We start from the raw sequence: 20,220 nt of genomic DNA on the forward strand, positions 1-20,220 counted from the left end.
GTTTCTTGGGGAATGGCAGCCCATTCTTCACGGAGTGCTGCGCTCAGGAGAGGTATCGATGTAGGTTGGTGAGGCCTGGCACGAAGTTGGCGTTCCAAAACATGTCAAAAGTGTTCTGTAGGATTGAGGCCAGGACTCTACGCAGGCCAGCCCATTACAGGGATGTTATTGTCGTGTAACGAATCCGCCACAGACCGTGCATTATGAATAGGCGCTCGATCGAGTCGAAAGATACAATGGCCATCCCCGGATTGCTCTTCAACGGAGGAAAGCAAGAAGGTGCTTAAAACACCAACGTAGGCCTGTGCTGTGATAGCGCCACGGAAAACAACAAGGGATGCAAGTCCCCTCCATGAGAAACACGACCACACCGTAACACCACCACCTCCGAATTTTACTTTTTGTACTACACACGCTGGCAGATCACGTTCACCTGGCATTCGCCATACCCACACTCTGCTATCAGATCGCCTCATTGTGTACCTTGATTCGTCACTCCACACAACGTTTTTCCACTGTTCAATCGTCAAAAGTTTACGCTCCGTACACCAAGAGAGGCGTCGTTTGGCATTTACCGGCGTGATGTATGGCTTATGAGCAGCCACTCGGCCATGAAATCTAAGTTTTCTCACCTCCCGCCTAACTGCCATAATACTTGCAGTGGATCCTGATGCAGTTTGTAATTCGTGTGTGATGGTCTGGATAGATGTCTGCCTATTACACACAACGACCCTCTTCAACTGTCGGAGGTCTCTGTCAGCCAACAGACAAGGTCGGCCCGTACGCTTTTGTGCTGTACGTCTCCTTTCATGTTTCCAATTCACTGTCACATCGGAAACAGTGAACCTAGCAATGTTTAGGAGAGTGGAAATCTCAAAAAGTTTCCGTTCGAAGGTGGTAAAATCCAGACGTATGACACAAGTGACACCCAATCACCTGACCACGTTAATAGTCCGTGAGTTCCGTGGAGCGCTGTATTCTGATCTCTGACGATGTCTAATGACTACTGAGGTCACTGATGTGGAGTGCCTGGCAGTAGGTGGCAGCACAATGCACGTAATATGAAAAACGTATGTTTTTAGGGGTGTCCGGATACTTTTGATCACATAGTGTACCTTGTGTCGCAGGCCAATTCACGTTTTTCAAAAGAGGTATTGCAACTATTGACTATATTAACATTTCCTCTATTATGAAGATTTAGAAAGAGTAAAAAATGGTTCAAATGGCTCTGAGCACTATGGGACTCAACTGCTGAGGTCATTAGTCCCCTAGAACTTAGAACTAGTTAAACCTAACTAACCTACGGACATCACAAACATCCATGCCCGAGGCAGGATTCGAACCTGCGACCGTAGCGGTCTTGCGGTTCCAGACTGCAGCGCCTTTAACCGCACGGCCACTTCGGCCGGCTAGAAAGAGTAGACACACTGTAATTATAATTACTTAATGTTGGCTTAATTCGTCAGTTTACGTGCCATGAAGATGGAAATCGTAGGCTGGGGCGACAAGGTAGTGAGCAGGCAGTAGACGCGAAGCCTTAACCGTGAGGAAGCACGGAAACCGAGAAGATCTGTGTTAGCGCAGGCACTTTTCGACAGACAAATGGTAGCGTGTGGCCAGGCCTTTAGTCTCGCTTCTGCACAGTGAATACCCTACTTAGCGAGGCTCGTGCGGAAACCATTGTCATCTCAAGTACCACGCATTTTGGAAACTCGTACTGAACACGTGCTGCCAAATAACTGAATCCGTAAAAAGTGTGTGTGTGTGTGTGTGTGTGTGTGTGTGTGTGTGTGTGTGTGTGTGTGTGTTATTGTTATGCACTGTTAATAAGCTCGTGATGTAAGGAGCGATCAAAAAGTTTTCGTTCGAAGGCGGTACAGTCCAGAAACCGTATGCCAATCAGCCAAAATGGCCGTGAGCATTGGGTCAATCGTCCCATCAACACACCAGGCTGAAGATGCCCGTTTAGTAAAACACTGTGTCCTGCTGCGTGAAGGAAGTCATTAACTCCTGCTGCTCATCCTCGTCCGACAACAACCGTCGGCTCTTCAAGGCCTTCTTTAAGGACCGTCTCTAGTCTTTAAAATATAAGAACAATACCTCAGTCGTAGTACGCGGTTACTACACAGTGATTATTCGAAGTCAGTGACCCCTCTAAATCCCGTAACTGTAATTTCCGGACACTGCTTCTGTTCTAAAATGACAGTGAAAAATTATCAAGATGAGCAGTTACCCACGCAGAAGTTGGTCGTAATACCACTCCGCCGTGCTACACACGAACCACTATTACCTGCGTCTGAACTGTGAACACTGCTCCAAGCAGGGAGCAGAGCGTGACCTAGCGGTAGAATTGGACTCACCGTGGAATAGAATTAGGACTTTCATTAGAAAGATGGTGAAAGTGTTATCAAGTGGCGAAAAAAATTCCTGAAACGAAACGGGGATTGTACTATGGACATTTTGATCTTTGGTCTGGCAGAATGTGTTGTTAAAAAACAAATCAAATCGTTTGTGAATGTAACTGGTTTTCGCTTAAGTTATTGTGGTGTCACCGCCAGACACCACACTTGCTAGGTGGTAGCCTTTCAATCGGCCGCGGTCCGTTAGTATACGTCGGACCCGCGTGTCGCCACTATCAGTGATTGCAGACCGAGCGCCGCCACACGGCAGGTCTAGAGAGACTTCCTAGCAGTCGCCCCAGTTGTACAACCGACTTTGCTAGCGATGGTTCACTGACAAAATACGCTCTCATTTGCCGAGACGATAGCTAGCATAGCCTTCAGCTACGTCATTTGCTACGACCTAGCAAGGCGCCAGTACCAGTTACTATTGATACTGTGAATCATGTAACGTCAAGCGCGACGTTCACCATTTGTGGATTAAAGTTAAGTATTCCACCAGCTACGTCCGTTTTTTCTAAATTCTAATTTCCTTGTCCTGTTCCAGACCTCACGCCAGCCTGCGTGAGCTAAAACGCGTGCCTTTCGGCTTCCTCTAGTTACCCGGTGTTGGCTCTCCTGCCAACCACAACAGTTATCATTATACGTAGTTTGAGGTAGCTATTCCAGCCATTGCACCATCTGGCGAAACAGTATCGTTCGAGAAGAAACAATCTCGTCTTCGTTGTTTCGTGGGGGCAGGAAATTACGCCACATACAAGAGCGGCAGAGGTTTTCACACACGAAGGCGAGAACGTTGACAGCTGTCGAAAACTCGTTAATTTTAACTGAAGTGATACAGCTTTGAAAACCGAGAGGGTTTTACTGACTACTAATGGCGTATTCGAGTGATTAAGAGTATGAGAGTATATATCGTGTGTTGCACCGGTGCACCTAGTCAGCACTGCGATATTGAGATGAACAACGGTGCCATTCACTCAGGAATGTTTTGACTCACGTTACAAAATCAGACGGGATACCGCTACGAACTGTAACGAATCAGCATTGACTTTTACTGTTAAATGGTATCGCTGGGCCGTCTATGCCTATGGGTTCGTTGGCCAGTTAAGTTCGATGGTTTCCTTGCATTTGGTTATATTCACAACTTTTCTGGAACAGCTGACGGCAACTACAGACACGGCACGTTTATTCTTATTTGATCGTAGCAGAAAACAAACTAACGAGTTTGCGGTTGAGAGAGGTCCCAAGGACGACAGCTGGGACGGAAATGTGACAGCTTCACGAGGTTGCGAAATGTTGAGAAAGTCCGTAATATGAACATGCACATTCACTCAGGTTTAGCTACTTTTCTCTCCTACACTACTTATAGTGCCAACACAATGTCACCAATTCGGTTTGTAAACTTCACGATTACATGGTTTAGCGACACAAGTCGACATGACTTTTCTCTCGTTATCAAAAAAGAGAGTCAGTGAAAGCTTGCAGAAAATTTGGCCAACCAGACAGACTTGACAGCCAAGAAGTGTAAGTCCGCATAGTAAAGTCTCTAAGTTTTCTGCTGGTTCTGCTGCTTCTATCGGTTAGGTACCTACAGCTCTACTGTGTTTTGTCTGATGCGGCTGCTTCTTTATTCAAGTATCATAAAGTAATCGCCAGGCAAACAGGATACTGCTGGTCAGAATAACTCTACTTAATTGAGGAAGAAAGCGTTTGAGGTATAATGCTACAGAGGGATATTGAATTAAGGTTCACTAATAAGAAAAGTATTTGATACGGTGCCCCACTGCAGAGTGTTAACGAAGGTACGAGCATACGCAGTAGGTTCCCAGATATTTGTCTCGAAGACTTCTTAAGTAATAGAAACCAATACGTTGTTCTCAACGGCGAGTGTTCGGAGAGAAGAATATCGTCAAGAGTGCCCCAGGGAAGTGTGACAGGACCGCTATTATTTTTAATGTACATATATGATCTGGCGTTCAGGGCGGGCGGAAATCTAGTAGGTCCAATTCTACTGAAGATGCTGTGGTGTGCCGGCCGAAGTGGCCGTGCGGTTAAAGGCGCTGCAGTCTGGAACCGCAAGACCGCTACGGTCGCAGGTTCGAATCCTGCCTCGGGCATGGATGTTTGTGATGTCCTTAGGTTAGTTAGGTTTAACTAGTTCTAAGTTCTAGGGGACTAATGACCTCAGCAGTTGAGTCCCATAGTGCTCAGAGCCTTTTTTTTTTTTTTTTTTTTTTTTTGCTATGGTGTAAGGAAAGGTGTCATCGTTGAGTGACTAGAGGAGGATACAAGACGATTTAGATAAAATTTCTAGCTCGTGTTATGAATGAGAGCTAGCTCTAAATGTAGAAAAATGTAAGTTAATGGCGATGAGTAGGACTAACAAACCCGTAATATTCGAGTTCAGCATTAGTAGTATGCTGCTGGACATAGTCACGTCGTTTCAATATATGGGCGTAATGTTGCGAAGCGATATGAACGAGCATGTAAGGATTGTAAGTGGGGAAGGTGAATTGTCGACTTCGGTTTATTGGGAGAGTTTTAGGAAAGTATAGTCCATCTGTAAAGGAGAACGCATATAGGAGACTAGTGCGACCTATTGTTGAGTACTGCTCGAGTATCTGGGATCCGCATCATGTCGGCTTAAAGGAATACATCGAAGCAGCTCAGAAGCGGGCTGCTTCATTTGTTATCAGTAGGTTCAGACAACACGCAGGTTTTACGGAGATGCTTCGGAAATTCAAATGGGAATCCCTGGAGTGAAGGCGACGTTCTTTTCGAGGAACAGTAAAGAGAAAATTTAAAGAATCGCCAGTTGAAGCTAACTGCAGAACAAATCTATTTCCGTCAGCATACATTTCGCGCAAGGACCGCAAAGATAAGAGAAATTAGGGTTCATACGGAGGCAAATAGACAGTCTTTTTCTCCTCGCTCTATTTGTGAGTGGAACAAAAAGGGAAACTACTAATAGTGGTACAGACCTGCCCGGTTAGCCGAGCGGTCCAACGCACCGTTTTCCGGAGCGGGAAGAAGCGCCTGGTCCCCGACGCGAATCCGCCCGGCAGACTTGTATCGAGGTCCGGTAAGCTGGCCAGTCTGTGGATGGTTTTTAGGCGGTTTTCCATCTGCCTCGGCGAATGCGGGCTGGTTCCCCTTATTCCGCCTCAGCTACACTATATCGGCGATTGCTGCGCAAACAAGTTCTCCACGTACGCGTACACCATCATTACTCTACCACGCAAACATAGGGGTTACAGTCGTCTGGTGTGAGACGTTCCCTGGCGGAGGGGGGGGGGGGAGGGGGGCCGTCCACGGGGGCCGAACCGCACAATAACCCTGGGTTCGGTGTGGGGCGGCGGAGGGGTGAAGTGGACTGCAACAGTCGTCGTGGGGTTGTGGACCACTGCGGCTGCGGCTTGGACGGAGCCTCTCTGTCGTTTCTAGGTCCCCAGTTAACATAACATAACATAATAGTAGTACAGGGTACCTTCCGCCACGGACCGTATGGTCGCTTGGGGAGTATGAATGTAGATGTAGATTTCAAATGAGGAGTTCCCGCAAAATCTACGAGGAGAGAAACAAGTGGAAAACACTGACAGGAAGGGACAGGACGATATAACACGCGTTACGACATCAAGCAATAACTTTCATGGCACTTGAAAAAACTGTAGAGGATGGAAACTGTAGAGGAAGACAGAGAGAGGAATATAACCAACAAATAATTGTTGACGTCGTCCTACTCTGAGATGAACAGGCTGACACAGGACAGGAATCAGTGGTAGGCCATATCAAATAGTCAGAAGGCGGAAAAAAATTACCTCAATTTTACAGGATTTTCAGTTGCTTCAGGCTTCCGGAGAATGATTAAAATCCCGCAGATCGTGAGAAAAAGGTTCTGAGTGATGGTTCTGGATTTAAAAAAAAAATTTTTTTTCTCTGCATTTGGCTTCTGGTATCTTACCAGTGAATTAACCAGTCTTGCCTCGGCGCACGTTTCTCTCTTTGAGACTCTGGGACGTGTCGCAAGGTTTAAGTCGCTGACTCGAATTCGGTAGGAGCAGAGCTGAATTTTCCATCACTATCATTCCATGTAGGCTTTCACGGCCGGCGTCTTTATCAGTAAACTCTTCCGGGCTAAGTTGCCGTGGTCGATCTGTAGAACTTCTTCTCCCTGACGTTTCGTTCTCAACTACGGAGAACATCTTCCGAGGTGAGTCGACGACTGGCTGCTAGGAGCTGGGGCCGCCGCTTATATAGAGATCGTAGGGGGCGCCACCACACGTCACATGGCGTCGATGTGCAGCTATCTCTGGCTATCGTCTGTTCTCTCGATTGCAGGCAATCGATTGTCACGTGATTGATGCAACGTCGACCGCCATATCTTATCCAATTTTAATCCTTCTTCTTTACGATTAAAATTGTATTGATGTTTGTGGATTTCAATTGCCTCTCTATACATACGTGTATAATAGTGCGACGTCCTCGCTAGCACGCTTGTTTCATCAAATTTTATGTCGTGATCTCCATCCTTAAAAACATGTTCCGCTACTGCCGATTTGTCGATATGTCCCAAGCGACAGTTTCTTTTGTGCTCCGTCAACCGTGTATTGATGCTTCTTTTGGTAGTTCCTATGTAAACCCTGCCGCAACTACACGGAATTTTATATACCCCTGGGGTGGCTAGGGGGTGACGAGCATCTTTTGTTGATCTTAGGCATTCACTAATTTTCTTAGTAGGTCTAAAAATGGTCTCTACCTGAAACTTGGCTAGTACTTTTCCAATGCGATCCGTGATATTATGGATGAACGGAAGAAATACTTTTCCAGCTGATGGTCGTTGCTGTCTCCTATTTTTAGGCATTTTTCTATTTGGGTGAAGTGCTCGATTAATCTCGTTTTTTGTATAACCATTTTTCGCAAAGGCCATTCGTAAATGATTTAGTTCTTCTTGTAAGTAGCCTGGTTCACAAATATTATTGGCCCTATCCACTAGTGTTTTTATGACCCCCCTCTTTTGCCTAGGGTGGTGGTTTGAGTTCTTATGGAGGTAGCGATCGGTATGTGTACCTTTCCTGTAGACCTTATGGCCTAAGGTCCCATCCGCCCGTTTGATAACTGATACATCCAAGAAGTTAAGTTGTCCATTCTTCTCCTTCTCCATAGTAAATTTAATCTTTGGGTTGATGCTATTTAAGTGTACCAGAAAATCACTAGTTTTAATTTAGAGTCTCCAACGTTTTCTTATCTGGAATTTCGGCTGTCGCCAGGCTGAAGGCTCCATTGAAGGCCAAGAGCGTTTCCTCATCCGGTTATCTTGACACTCCGCTTCTAACGGCCTCTCAGCTGACGACACTTGAATTCTCTCTCCGCTTGTTTTCTTAGTTTATGTTTATCATTCCGTGTCTTCTTTTCTCTGTGCTCTTCCAAACTGAACAGAAGATGGATTTCTAAACTAGGTAGAAGTTGCATCCTTAACAAAGAAGAATTATGATCAAATCCGACTTCCTATTTACAAATAAGGGCTTTTGACCGGAAGAGTAAATGTTTAATAATCTTTTCATTGCGCCTATCGGCGACTCGACTGCTCTTTGTGGGGAGTAGCAGTGTATCCTTCTCATAATATTGTTGTCATAAAATGGCTCGCGCGCGCGCGCGCACACACACGCACACACACACACACACCTGCAGCGTCTGAGCACTGTGTCCCAACTCTTTCCATTGTGCCTGTCGGCGCTTCGGCCTCTCCTCTATGCAGTGAGTAGTATTCTGTCCTTTCATTAATACTGTTGTTATTCCATCCTGGACTTTTCATTTTGTAGGCTATTTTGTGACGCAGTTGTCAAAACACCAAGTTTTTTCTGTAGAGATAACGGCAGTATGTTATTGGATTAACACCAGACGTAATTCTAAGAACACGCTTCTGTATTCTGAGACTACTGTAACTTGAATTTTTTCCAGAAAATAATTCTCAGAACATGCTTCTGTATTCTGAGATCACTGTCTTTGCAACTTGAATTTCTTCAGAAAATAATTTCATAACCCATTAGTGAATGGAAATAGGCAAATTAATCTAGTTTCTTCATTTTTAAATCGCCTATAGCAGTAATCATACGTATTGTAAACAGGGCTGAACCAAGGCGCTTAACTCTAAGGAGTCGGTTTTGCAGTTAATGTCTTGATCTATCTGCAGCGGCAAAAACTTAAAACTTTCGACATTGGGTTTCATTGTTTGAGAAACCTATTTTTATAGATCGTGGAGCACTATGAGAAGTATGAAATGTATGTATTGTGTCAAAATTCAGCAGTTATCTACGTGCGATGAAAATCTGTTGATGTTTTCCAGTATTTGATTAGCTGCCTTTTCGGTAAGAGGACAGTACCATTTTTTATTCCCGTTTTTGTACAATCTGCAAAAAGTAAAAAATCTTCCGAATTCATGTGGAAGCTCATTTACGTGTACTAGAAACAATAGAAGGCCCATAATCACAACTTGTGGTTCTCTGTGTCTGACTTCTTAAAATTCTGAATGCCTATCATTATGCGGCAGACATAGGACTGATAAACATTGCTTTCCCATTCCGGATGTAGGAGGCGGCGGAACAACAGGCTCAAAATAAGGGGTCTAGCGATTAATATTGAAACAAGAAAGACTAATGAACAGTTAACGTCAACAGGTATGAACGTCAACGCTGCTGAGCCCTGACCATTCTGAACAAAGCAAAATCTCAACAAGCGTATGCTCCCAGAGACATAAATAGAGCATTTTTTCTACTTTCGATCGGTGCTATCTCCCCTAAGGATACAGGAAACATTTTCCCAAACACCCGTTTCAGCAAGGACATCCACTCCCCTCCCTCCAGCGAAAATAAAAAGTCACAAATATATATTATGAAATCTTTACGTGTTACCAAGTGACGAGTTGCTCACTTTTCACAATCCTTGTTATCCAGCTGATAACGTAAGAAACTATCTGCATTGAAATGTAAAGCCTATATTCAGACACAGATCAAATTAATATTTTTCACCCAACTTTCAAGGTATTTCATATTTGTCACAAACATAAAATATTAGTTATACGTAACATACTGTATTTATTATTATTATTTGAATATCTGAACCGTAATGGTGAACAAATCATCCTTCTGAAACACATTAAACATGAAGAAAACCAAGTTTCCGGCTCAAGGGGATGCTCGCTTACGTTTACACAAGGCCTAATGCAATTTTGAAGTTGTCCATGGCCAGAAGGTAAGGGACAGAAGCGCCACACCAATAAACTAAAGGCTCACCGTTCGACCCTGACCAGTCACACAATTCTTGTTGACTGTTAATGTATGTTATGCCTGTAAAAAGCTCCAGATGGACAGAAGTTTGACTCGGTATAAACTTTTCTCTCTTGTAGTCGGCAAATAAGCTGGTTTTCAAGTCATCAGAATCTGGGGCCTAATGTTGTATCAACTTTCGTCACGTTAGAAACAATATAATGTTAAACTGGCGCAGCAGGATTTTCTTATATTTCACACAACAGGATGTTTATTTAGAGAGCTATTCGGAGAGGCTCCAATACGTCATTTACTGCTGAGAGAAACTGCCGAAAAGTTTCTTGCGCCACTACATATTACAATATTATACAGATAAACCAGGATACAACTGCAGTTTTCTACTGCTGTTCATAGGTGACGCTGCTGAGTGCGTAGCGAAATAACGTTCTTCGAAAATCGACATGAAACACAGGAGCACTTGCAGATTATAAGTACTTGGTCCAAGGGCAGGCGTCTGACTCCCATAGCAATAAACGTAACGCACTGGATGTAAATTGTCTTGATAGGAGTTTAACTACACAAGCGGTGATCAGTCACTAGAATCAGTCATAAACATTAAACAATTAAGACTCACTGTCTGTATCTACGGCTAATGCTAGAAAGTACATTTATTGCGGTAATCCTAAGTGTACATGCACTCCCGATACACGCCTTTTGTGAAAACTTCATTCGACTAATTCTTTAGTATTTTTGGTCGGTCTTGCACTTAACAAGGTAGACTAATGGAATAGATAAAGAATACGCGAAACAGTAGCAGCTCGATTGGTCAGATATATGTTTAGACACCACGAGCGCGACAGGTTTCCTCAGCGAACGCTACAAGAAGAATCTAGACGAGTTCCTTACAAAACAACGAGAGCCGACGTTCCCTGTCGCGCCAAGAAAAATCGGTACATAGCAGAAGGATGTAGTTCAGGAAACTTTTCTCACACATAAAAGAATAAAATGTGTTACGTGGACATAGACCTGGAAACGCTTCATTTTCATGTTAGAGCTCATTTTCTACGTCTATTCACAATGACATTAATCATGGGAAACACCCGAAACAGTTCGTATGAGCATTACGTGACACTATTTTTTAAACATGAAATGTAAATGTTTGGTGAGAGTGTAGAGTAAGTTTTAATTCTTAGGTTCATCGTCAGTGTTTATTGCCATACGTGAACGAAAGTGATGTCGACGTGGGACTCACTTATTTCATAGTTCTTCTGGCATCCCGCAGGTAGCATCAGCTGTTCAATGTACCTCACGCCTTGGTTTCCTGTAAAGAGCAAAGTGGTCAAATGCTGAGTTCCAATGAAATGAACACCCCTAGCTGCATATAGTCGATGATATAAGTCAACGGGGACAGTTGAAAATGTGTGCCCCGACCGGGACTCGAAGTCGGGATGGCCGGCCGTTGGTGGCCGAGCGGTTCTAGGCCCTTCAGTCTGGAACCGCGCGACCGCTACGGTCGCAGGTTCGAATCCTGCCTCGGGGATGGATGTGTGTGATGTCCTTAGGTTAGTTAGGTTTAAGTAGTTCTAAGTTCTAGGGGACTGATGACCTGAGATGTTAAGTCCCATAGTGCTTAGAGCCATTTTTTTTTTTAACCCGGAGTGTCCTGCTTACATGGCAGACGCTCTATCCATCCTTTTTTTTTTGGCATTTTGTTCGTTATGTTTGGTCGTTGCGGACGTCACATGACATCCGTTCAAGTTGGTTGTTGATTCTTTCACTCAGTTTTTTATTTATTTATTTATTTTTTTTTTTTTTTTTACAGAGGCCAACCAGCTCTCTGACCGATCACGCTGAGCTACCGTACCGGCGCAATTGAGGCTGAGTTCCAACATATCTGACTACGTGAAAATGTGTGTGCCGACCGGGACTTGAACCCGGGATCTCCTGCTTATGTGGCAGACACTCTATCCGTCTGAGCCACCGAGGACACAGAGGATAGTGCGACTGCAGGGACTTGTCTCTGGCACGCCCCTGTGGGACCCACATTCGCAACTTATTGTCCTGCACTATATTCGTAGTGCCCCTGACCTTATACTCATTACACGCGGCTTTACTGCCGAATCCCGTAAGAGTTCGGGCAGTGTTTGTGAGTGCTCAGTTGGCAGATGCTCATTTGCTGTACGGAACGGACTGGCCAATGGTAATGGCTGGGGCGCTCAGCGTTTGTATTGGGAGAGATTTCCCGAACTCCAGTGCCCCGGCAGGAGGGCATTTGAAGCAAATGATACTCCGCTTTGGAGGCATGGGACATCTTAGTCTACTGCTCGCCCCTGGGAAGGCCTAGAAAGACGAGGACTCCCCAACTGGAGGAGCAACTTCTCTGCGCAGTTGATGACAATTCTCATGTCAGCGTAAGAGAATTACCTATGGCAAGTAATGTTTACCACTTTATAGAGACTGGTATCAGTACCATGTACAGCGTTTTCAGGCACTATCAGCAGCTGGTTTACCTGCATGGGGACACTTCTGCGAATGATTCCTTCAATAACGTGTCAATCTTCACCTCAGTGTAAATGTGAGTAGGGGGACAAGCTATGTTCTGGCACATTTTGTTAGTGCAGGTTGCCTACATCAGGGGCAGGTATGCACTCAGGGGCAAATCTATTGTTCTCCTTTGATTGACAGGTACTTATTGTTCTCCTTTGATTGACAGGAACTTAATCTGTTGTTCTGTTAAGTGCTTTTCCATGTCACTCCCATTTCCTGTCAATCAAAGGAAATGGGGGTGACATGGAAAAGCACTTAACATAACAATAAGTTAGGTACCTGATAGTGCCTGAAAACGCTGTACATGGTACTGATACCAGTCTCTATATGCATAAATAACATGATTCAAGTCCATTTCCCTTTGAGTTATCCCACAATTTGGATACACTCTTCCTCCAACATCTCAAAGATCCACATAGATATAACAAACCAATGAAAGCTCTGATCTCTGTCGGATCTGTTTCTTTAGCGTCCTATTCCCTAGAGAAGTTACCACGAACTTCATTCATGTATATATTAGTGCATGTTGCGATAGTGCTTATTATGTTTTCATCCAAGAACAAATTCAGGATTTCTATTTCTGTGTTTTTTATACGAGCTTGATTTTTTGGTCCAGGCAAATGTGTAATAAAATTACAAGATCTGCTTCTAACACTGGTAGGATATTTATTTTTCCTTCGTTTAGTTATTCCATCTTTCCCTAACAAAATGCGCCCTCTTGAGTTACTTCTTCCTGTGATTCATATTCATCATTTTCTGACACTTTTTGTTCTGTTCCTGAATCATGGCCGCATTCATGAACACAATCCTCAGTCTCTGAGTCAGCGCTATCACTGTGAGCATCTTCATCACTCAGCTCATTGAACCATTGCAACCATACATTAGGATCTCTACTAAACTCTGTCCCACGTTTTTTGCCTTTGACATTTCTTCCACAATTTAAAAATAAAGAGAATACTAGGTGACACGGAAGGTAACTGCAATCAGTTTCAATACCTCTAAATTTACGCACATGAAAGAACGATTGAATCTTGGAAAGCAATAATGTAATACAGACTTACTTTGTTTCAGATTGTGACAGCAGAGCTCGCGCGGATAACAAGTGTCCTCCAGACTATAATAATTTCATAAACAATGTATCTTTCGTAACTGAAAGACAACGAATTCAGTCCAGCACTGTCAGACAAAATTGAGTGGGAAAGTTATGTGGATGACGAGTGTCATCCACGCGGGCAACGGAGGGCTAAATAAGAATTTAGTTAATCATTCCCATGTATACCACCTACAGTCCAATACTTCTTGACCACTTGTGTCTCAGTCGCATCATGCTGCAGGTTTCCTAAACTAAAACCAATAAAAAGTTGTCTTCGCTCTACTATGAATCAATAACGACTAGCCATTCTGTCATTTTTATTAGTCGAGAGATAAGTTTGAAGAAATATAGATGTCAACGACGTTATTGTGAATTTCAGTAAAATAAAGGCACGAAAACATGTACTATAATATCAGTAATAATTACGTCTGGTACCAAGGTTACGAAAGTAGCTGGTCTTATAACTGTACAAGGTCATTTTCTTACTCTGATATTTATTATTTCTTTTCAAACTGATGGTTGTTGCGATAAATACTGATTTGTTTTGTAATTTTCGCACCTGTATCTTCAAGTATTATATTTGAGTTACTAGAGCAGGGCTTCCCAACAAAATTTTCTCGAAGACCCTCTCATCGAGCATGATTGGTACCTTGTCATATCACAGTATTAAGTACCTAAAAAAGCCAAATTAAGAGTCTTTTCATACGTTTTCTATTTTTGGTACTTAGAAAAAACATTGACATATTCATTAGTGAAAAAATATTGAGGGGTAAAAACAAAAAAGCTGTTATCATATGAAATATATTTAATATATTTCTTATTGTAATAGCATCTTGCGGACCCCTCTGGCATAGCTCGCGGACCCCCACCTGTTGGGAACCACTGTACTAGAGCGTAGAGTACACACATCATAAATACTTGAATTTTTTGTCAGCAGTTATCTACATATTAATAATTTTTCACAAAAACGTTATTACATTGACATCAAATTGTAACCAAATCGGAGGCTGCATTCAGTTTTGCCGCCCCGAGCCTAGTCCGCCACTGCCAGTACCCTCCGCCACACACCGTCAGCTGCCTTGCGAACTGTGGGTGTAGATGTGGTACAATGGAAAGTACCCTCTGCCACGCACTTCACAGTATTACCACAACGGTAACGTTGCAGAAATTTGGGCTTTACAGAGAGTTACCGGTAACCATTCTTCGCGCTTTATATCCGCGAGGCGGGCTCACCTGGAAGCTGTTGCCCATCTCGATGGCGTCGGCGGAGCCGCGGTTGGCGCGCGTCCCCTGCGAGGCGGCGCGGTTCTCGTTGACCATGGCTCGTGTTCCGCGGACCACAGCACACACACGTCCTCTCGCGTCGGCGTCTGGCGCGACACTGGCCGGGCCTGGCCGGACGGCAGCCGCTCCCACCTGGCGACCGGCGCGCCTCCAGCGAGCGGATCGGCAGCCACCGTCGCCTCGCCACTCCGCGGCGGTGAAAGTGGCCGCGCTCTCCTGTTGCTGCCGCCGCTCCTGGCCGCGCGACACGCCAACGCGAGCAGGCCGGCAGCGGCGGAACGCAGCCACTGCCTACTCCTCTGCTCCTCCTCCTTCATCAGTACTTGGCGCGTTCCGGTCCACATTATCCGTATGCATGCGACGGCTTGTGTACCTAATATGTTCCAAAACGTCGCCCACAAAGACAGGATCTCCCTGTGCTCATACCTCAGGTTCCGCTGGTGATACGAAGGTAGAGCTAAGTGCTGTGATAGCCCTCGGACTAGTGACCATTTACATACCCAACAGAAGACTCGCCTTGCTGTAACGATTCTACATTTCGCTATGGCTATCGCTTGCGCCTTTGTCCCACATTTTGCTCGGGGTTACGGAAGTACTAAGGAATGACGAGATACGTTTGAAGTTCTCTAACGCTATAGATACAGCAATAAGGAATAGCGCAGTAGGCAGTACAGTTGAAGAGGAATGGACATCTCTAAAAAGGGCCATCACAAAAGTTGGGAAGGAAAACATAGGTACAAAGAAGGTAGCTGCGAAGAAACCATGGGTAACAGAAGAAATACTTCAGTTGATTGATGAAAGGAGGAAGTACAAACATGTTCCGGGAAAATCAGGAAAACAGAAATACAAGTCGCTGAGGAATGAAATAAATAGGAAGTGCAGGGAAGCTAAGACGAAATGGCTGCAGGAAAAATGTGAAGACATCGACAAAGATATGATTGTCGGAAGGACAGACTCAGCGTACAGGCCGGCCGCGGTGGTCTAGCGGTTCTAGGCGCGCAGTCCGGAACTGCGCGACTGCTACGGTCGCAGGTTCGAATCCTGCCTCGGGCATGGATGTGTGTGATGTCCTTAGGTTAGTTAGGTTTAAGTAGTTCTAAGATCTAGGGGACTGATGACCACAGTAGTTAAGTCCCATAGTGCTCAGAGCCATTTGAACCATTTTTTCAGCGTACAGGAAAGTCAAAACAACCTTTGGTGACATTAAAAGCAACGGTGGTAACATTAAGAGTGCAACGGGAATTCCGCTGTTAAATGCAGAGGAGAGAGCAGTTAGGTGGAAAGTGATGTGTTGGCAAATGTGCCAACACCTTGTAGATAGAGGAGGCCGAAATGCACGCTATCTAACGCAGACGGGCGTGAATTCTGGAACAGGATAAGTAGTGAATGGTAGCAAGAAAAGTACGTTGCTTTGGGAATACTTAACTTTTATATAGTCCTTTGGTTTACAACGTTCTTGATGAGACATTTCATACGACAACTATCAAACTATGTAAGGCTAATGGCGCCTTGCTAGGTCGTAGCCATGGACTTAGCTGAAGGCTATTCTACTGTCTCTCGGCAAATGAGAGAAAAGCTTCGTCAGTGTAGTCGCTAGCAAAGTCGTCGTACAACTGGGGCGAGAGCTAGCCCGTATCTCGAGACCTACCTTGTGGTGGCGCTCGGTCTGCGATCACACAGTGGCGACACGCGGGTCCGACATGTACTAAATGGACCGCGGCCGATTTAAGCTACCACCTAGCAAAGGTGGTGTCTGGCGGTGACACCACAGAAAGAATACATTGAAAGCCTCTATGAGGGTGAAGATTTGTCTGATGTGATAGAAGAAGAAACACGAGTCGATTTAGAAGACGTAGGGGATCCAGCATTAGAATCGGAATTTAAAAGAGCTTTGGAGGACTTACGGTCAAATAAGGCAGAAGGGATATATAACATTCCATCAGAATTTCTAAAACCATTGGGGGAAGTGGCAACAAAACGACTATTCACGTTGGTGTGTAGAATATATGAGTCTCTCGATATACCATCTGACTTTCGGAAAAGCATCATCCACACAATTCCGAAGACGGCAAGAGCTGACAAGTGCGAGAATTATCGCACAATCAGCTTAACAGCTCATGCATCGAAGCTGCTTACAAAAATAATATACAGAAGACAGGAAAAGAAAATTGAGAATGCGCTAGGTGACGATCAGTTTGGCTTTAGGAAAAGTAAAGGGACAAGAGAGGCAATTCTGACGTTACGGCTAATAATGGAAGCAAGGCTAAAGAAAAATCAAGACACTTTCATAGGATTTGTAGACCCGGAAAAAGCGTTCGACAATATAAAATGGTGCAAGCTGTTCGAGATTCTGAAAAAAGTAGGGGTAAGCAATAGGGAGAGACGGGTCATATACAACATGTACAACAATCAAGAGGGAATAATAAGAGTGGACGGTCAAGAACGAAGTGCTCGTATTAAGAAGGGTGTAAGACAAGGCTGTAGCCTTTAGCCCCTACTCTTCAATCTGTACATCGAGGAAGCAATGATGGAAATAAAAGAAAGGTTCAGGAGTGGAATTAAAATACAGGGTGAAAGGATATCAGTGATACGATTCGCTGATGACATTGCTATCCTGAGTGAAAGTGAAGAAGAATTAAATGATCTGCTGAACGGAATGAACAGTCTAATGAGTACACAGTATGGTTTGAGAGTAAATCGGAGAAAGACGAAGGTAATGAGAAGTAGTGGAAATGAGAACAGCGAGAAACTTAACAGCAGGATTGATGGTGACGAAGTCAATGAAGTTAAGAAATTCTGCTACCTAGGCAGTAAAATAACTAATGACGGACGGAGCAAGGAGGACATCAAAAGAAGACTCGCTATGGCAAAAAAGGCATTTCTGGCCAAGAGAAGTCTACTAATATCAAATACCGGCCTTAATTTGAGGAAGAAATTTCTGAGGATGTACGTCTGGAGTACAGCATTGTATGGTAGTGAAACAGGGACTGTGGGAAAACCGGGACAGAAGAGAGTCGAAGCATTTGAGATGTGGTGTTATAGACGAATGTTGAAAATTAGGTGGACTGATAGGTAAGGAATGAGGAGGTTCTACGCAGAATCGGAGAGGAAAGGAATATGTGGAAAACACTGATCAGGAGAAGGGACAGGACGATAGGACATCTGCTAAGACATGAGGGAATGACTTCCATGGTACTAGAGGGAGCTGTAGAGGGCAAGAACTGTAGAGGAAGACAGAGATTGGAATACGTCAAGCAAATAACTGAGGACGTAGGTTGCAAGTGCTACTCTGAGATGAAGAGGTTAGCACAGGAAAGGAATTCGTGGCGGGCCGCATCAAACCAGTCAGTAGACTGATGACCCAAAAAAAAAAAAATGTGAAGGGGTGACCGGATGCCCTTCCTGCCGCCACCCCGTACCGCCCCCGGGACGGAATCAGAGTACCCCATGTGTCTGCATCCAGTGTAAATCATGGAAAAGTGCGGATGTGTTGCAAATGTCTGCCAACATCATTCAGAATTGGGAAGTCAAGGAGAACGCGACAACAAGCGACCATAATCTTATAATGTTCAGCTTAGGAAATGCAGGTTGTCACTGGGCCACAGGGTGGGAGTTGCAACTGAATTTCAAGAGAGCTGACTGGGAGAGACTAGCGAGAGAGTGCGACATTCCTCCATTGCCAGAAGGTGATGCACAACAGGACCTGGACATAGACAAGCGGGCCGAAGAATTGGTAGGTGCAGTGACCAGAGCGGTCAAGGCAGCTGTTCCAACCAGGAGGAGAGCCATGGCGGCCTCCCCGTCACCATGGACAGCTGAACTTCAGGAAATGCGGCAGTCTGTCAGAAGGCTGAGAAGGCACTACCAGCGCAGTGTCGTCTGGTGGGAAAAACAACGATGGTTACAACTATACCGGGAGGCTAAAGATAGATTCCAGAAAGAACTAAAAGAAGTCAGATTACGTAGTTGGGAAAGATTTGTGCTAGACCAGCTGGCCCTGGATCCATGGGGAATACCCTACAAACTAGTGAGGGAAAAGATCCGGTCCCCAATGATGTTATCAACAGTCAGGTGCGGGGATGGGATGACAGGGTCCTGGCAGGAGACTGCCGAGGTTCTTCTCCGGTCCCTGCTGCCTGACGACGATGAGGCCAGCGACACGGAGGGACAGTCCCAGTTACGAATTCAAGATCTGGATAGAGTTGCTAACAACAGGGCAGTCTACCCCTTCTCTGAAGAGGAAGTGGCTGGCCACATTAAAGCATTGAAAACAGGTAAAGCCCCCGGCCCAGACGGCATTGTGGCGGAGGTGGTGCAGTTCCTGGCACCCCAACTGGTGGCACCACTAACCCAGTTATACAACGAATGTCTAAGACAGGAAAAGTTCCCGAAAATCTGGAAAGAGGCAAACGTTGTTATAATCAAAAAGGGACCTAACAAGGACCCAGCGGATGTTAAGTCTTATAGGCCAATTTGCCTACTGAACATCCTCGGGAAATTATTCGAAAAATTGCTAGCTGACAGACTGACTGCACACCGAGTGCTGTGTGGGATGAGTAGCAGGCAGTTCGGCTTCAGGCCGGGGCGATCGGCAACTGATGCGATCGCTCTAGCGGCTGAGGTCTGCGACTCTACCCCACACAAGTACGTTGTTGGCATCATGGTTGACATCAGTGGCGCCTTTGACAACCTGTGGTGGCCTTCGCTCTTCTCCTGCTTGCGGGAGAAGGAGTGTCCAGGGTCGCTATATGGTTGCCTGAGGAGCTATTGTGAAGGGAGGGAGATCTGGCTATCATCCCCTAGCGGTAGAGTAGGAAAATCCATAACTAAGGGATGTCCCCAGGGGTCCGTACTAGGTCCCCTGTTCTGGGACATCCATATGGAACCACTTTTAGACAGTTTGGAACAGAGTGAAGAAGTGCTAGAGGTGATAGCCTACGCGGATGACCTCCTCTTGCTGGTCGGCGGCCGAAGCCGCGAGGACATTGAACCAAAAATAGACAGAGCGATGACTAAATTACAACTGTGGTGCACAAATACCAAGATGACGATTTCACCGACCAAATCGACGTACTTATTACTGAAGGGACAGCTGGCGAGGAACCCTACAGTTAGAATCGGAGGCTCACCAGTAATAAGACGACAAGAGACTCGCTACCTGGGCGTCATCATCGATGAAAGGTGGAACTTTGGAAAGCACATTGAGTCCGTATCCCAAAAAGCATTGCAACTATTAAACAATCTTACCTCAATAGGTCACAAACGATTTCATCTACCACCACATCTAATCAAGTTGTATCACAATAGTATATTAACATCAGTAGTGGGTTACGGATCGGGAGTCTGGGCACACAGGCTCACAAGGGTGGTGCCTGCCATGGCAGTGAGAAGAGTACAAAGAAACATGCTTCTAAGATCCATAGGGGCGTATAGAACTTCTCCAGGAAGTGCACTCTTAGTAATAATGGGGCTCTGTCCTTTAGACATCAAAATTCGAGAACAAGCAGCTTGGTACTGGGTCAAGAAGGGGAACAACGCGAAAACAGAGAACATCATGGGAATACTGGTAATAGATAGGAGAGAAATACGTAGGAGGGGCGAGGACCTATGGCAACGGTCTTGGGAAACAGAAGAA

At 45.0% G+C, this 20,220-nt stretch overlaps 1 protein-coding gene across 1 annotated transcript in view; it reads right to left on the reverse strand.

The window, feature by feature from the left end:
- LOC124798460 (venom dipeptidyl peptidase 4-like) overlaps window positions 1–14,650 on the reverse strand; it is a 539,163-nt gene extending 524,513 nt beyond the window's left edge. Inside the window, exon 1 of the mRNA XM_047261885.1 lies at window positions 14,535–14,650. Coding sequence (XP_047117841.1) covers window positions 14,535–14,621 — 87 coding nt within the window. The 5' untranslated portion in view covers window positions 14,622–14,650. The remainder of the gene's footprint in view (window positions 1–14,534) is intronic.
- Window positions 14,651–20,220: the final 5,570 nt, after the last annotated feature.

The sequence above is a fragment of the Schistocerca piceifrons genome, chromosome 5 (genome assembly GCF_021461385.2).
Source record: "Schistocerca piceifrons isolate TAMUIC-IGC-003096 chromosome 5, iqSchPice1.1, whole genome shotgun sequence".
NCBI lineage: Eukaryota > Metazoa > Arthropoda > Insecta > Orthoptera > Acrididae > Schistocerca > Schistocerca piceifrons.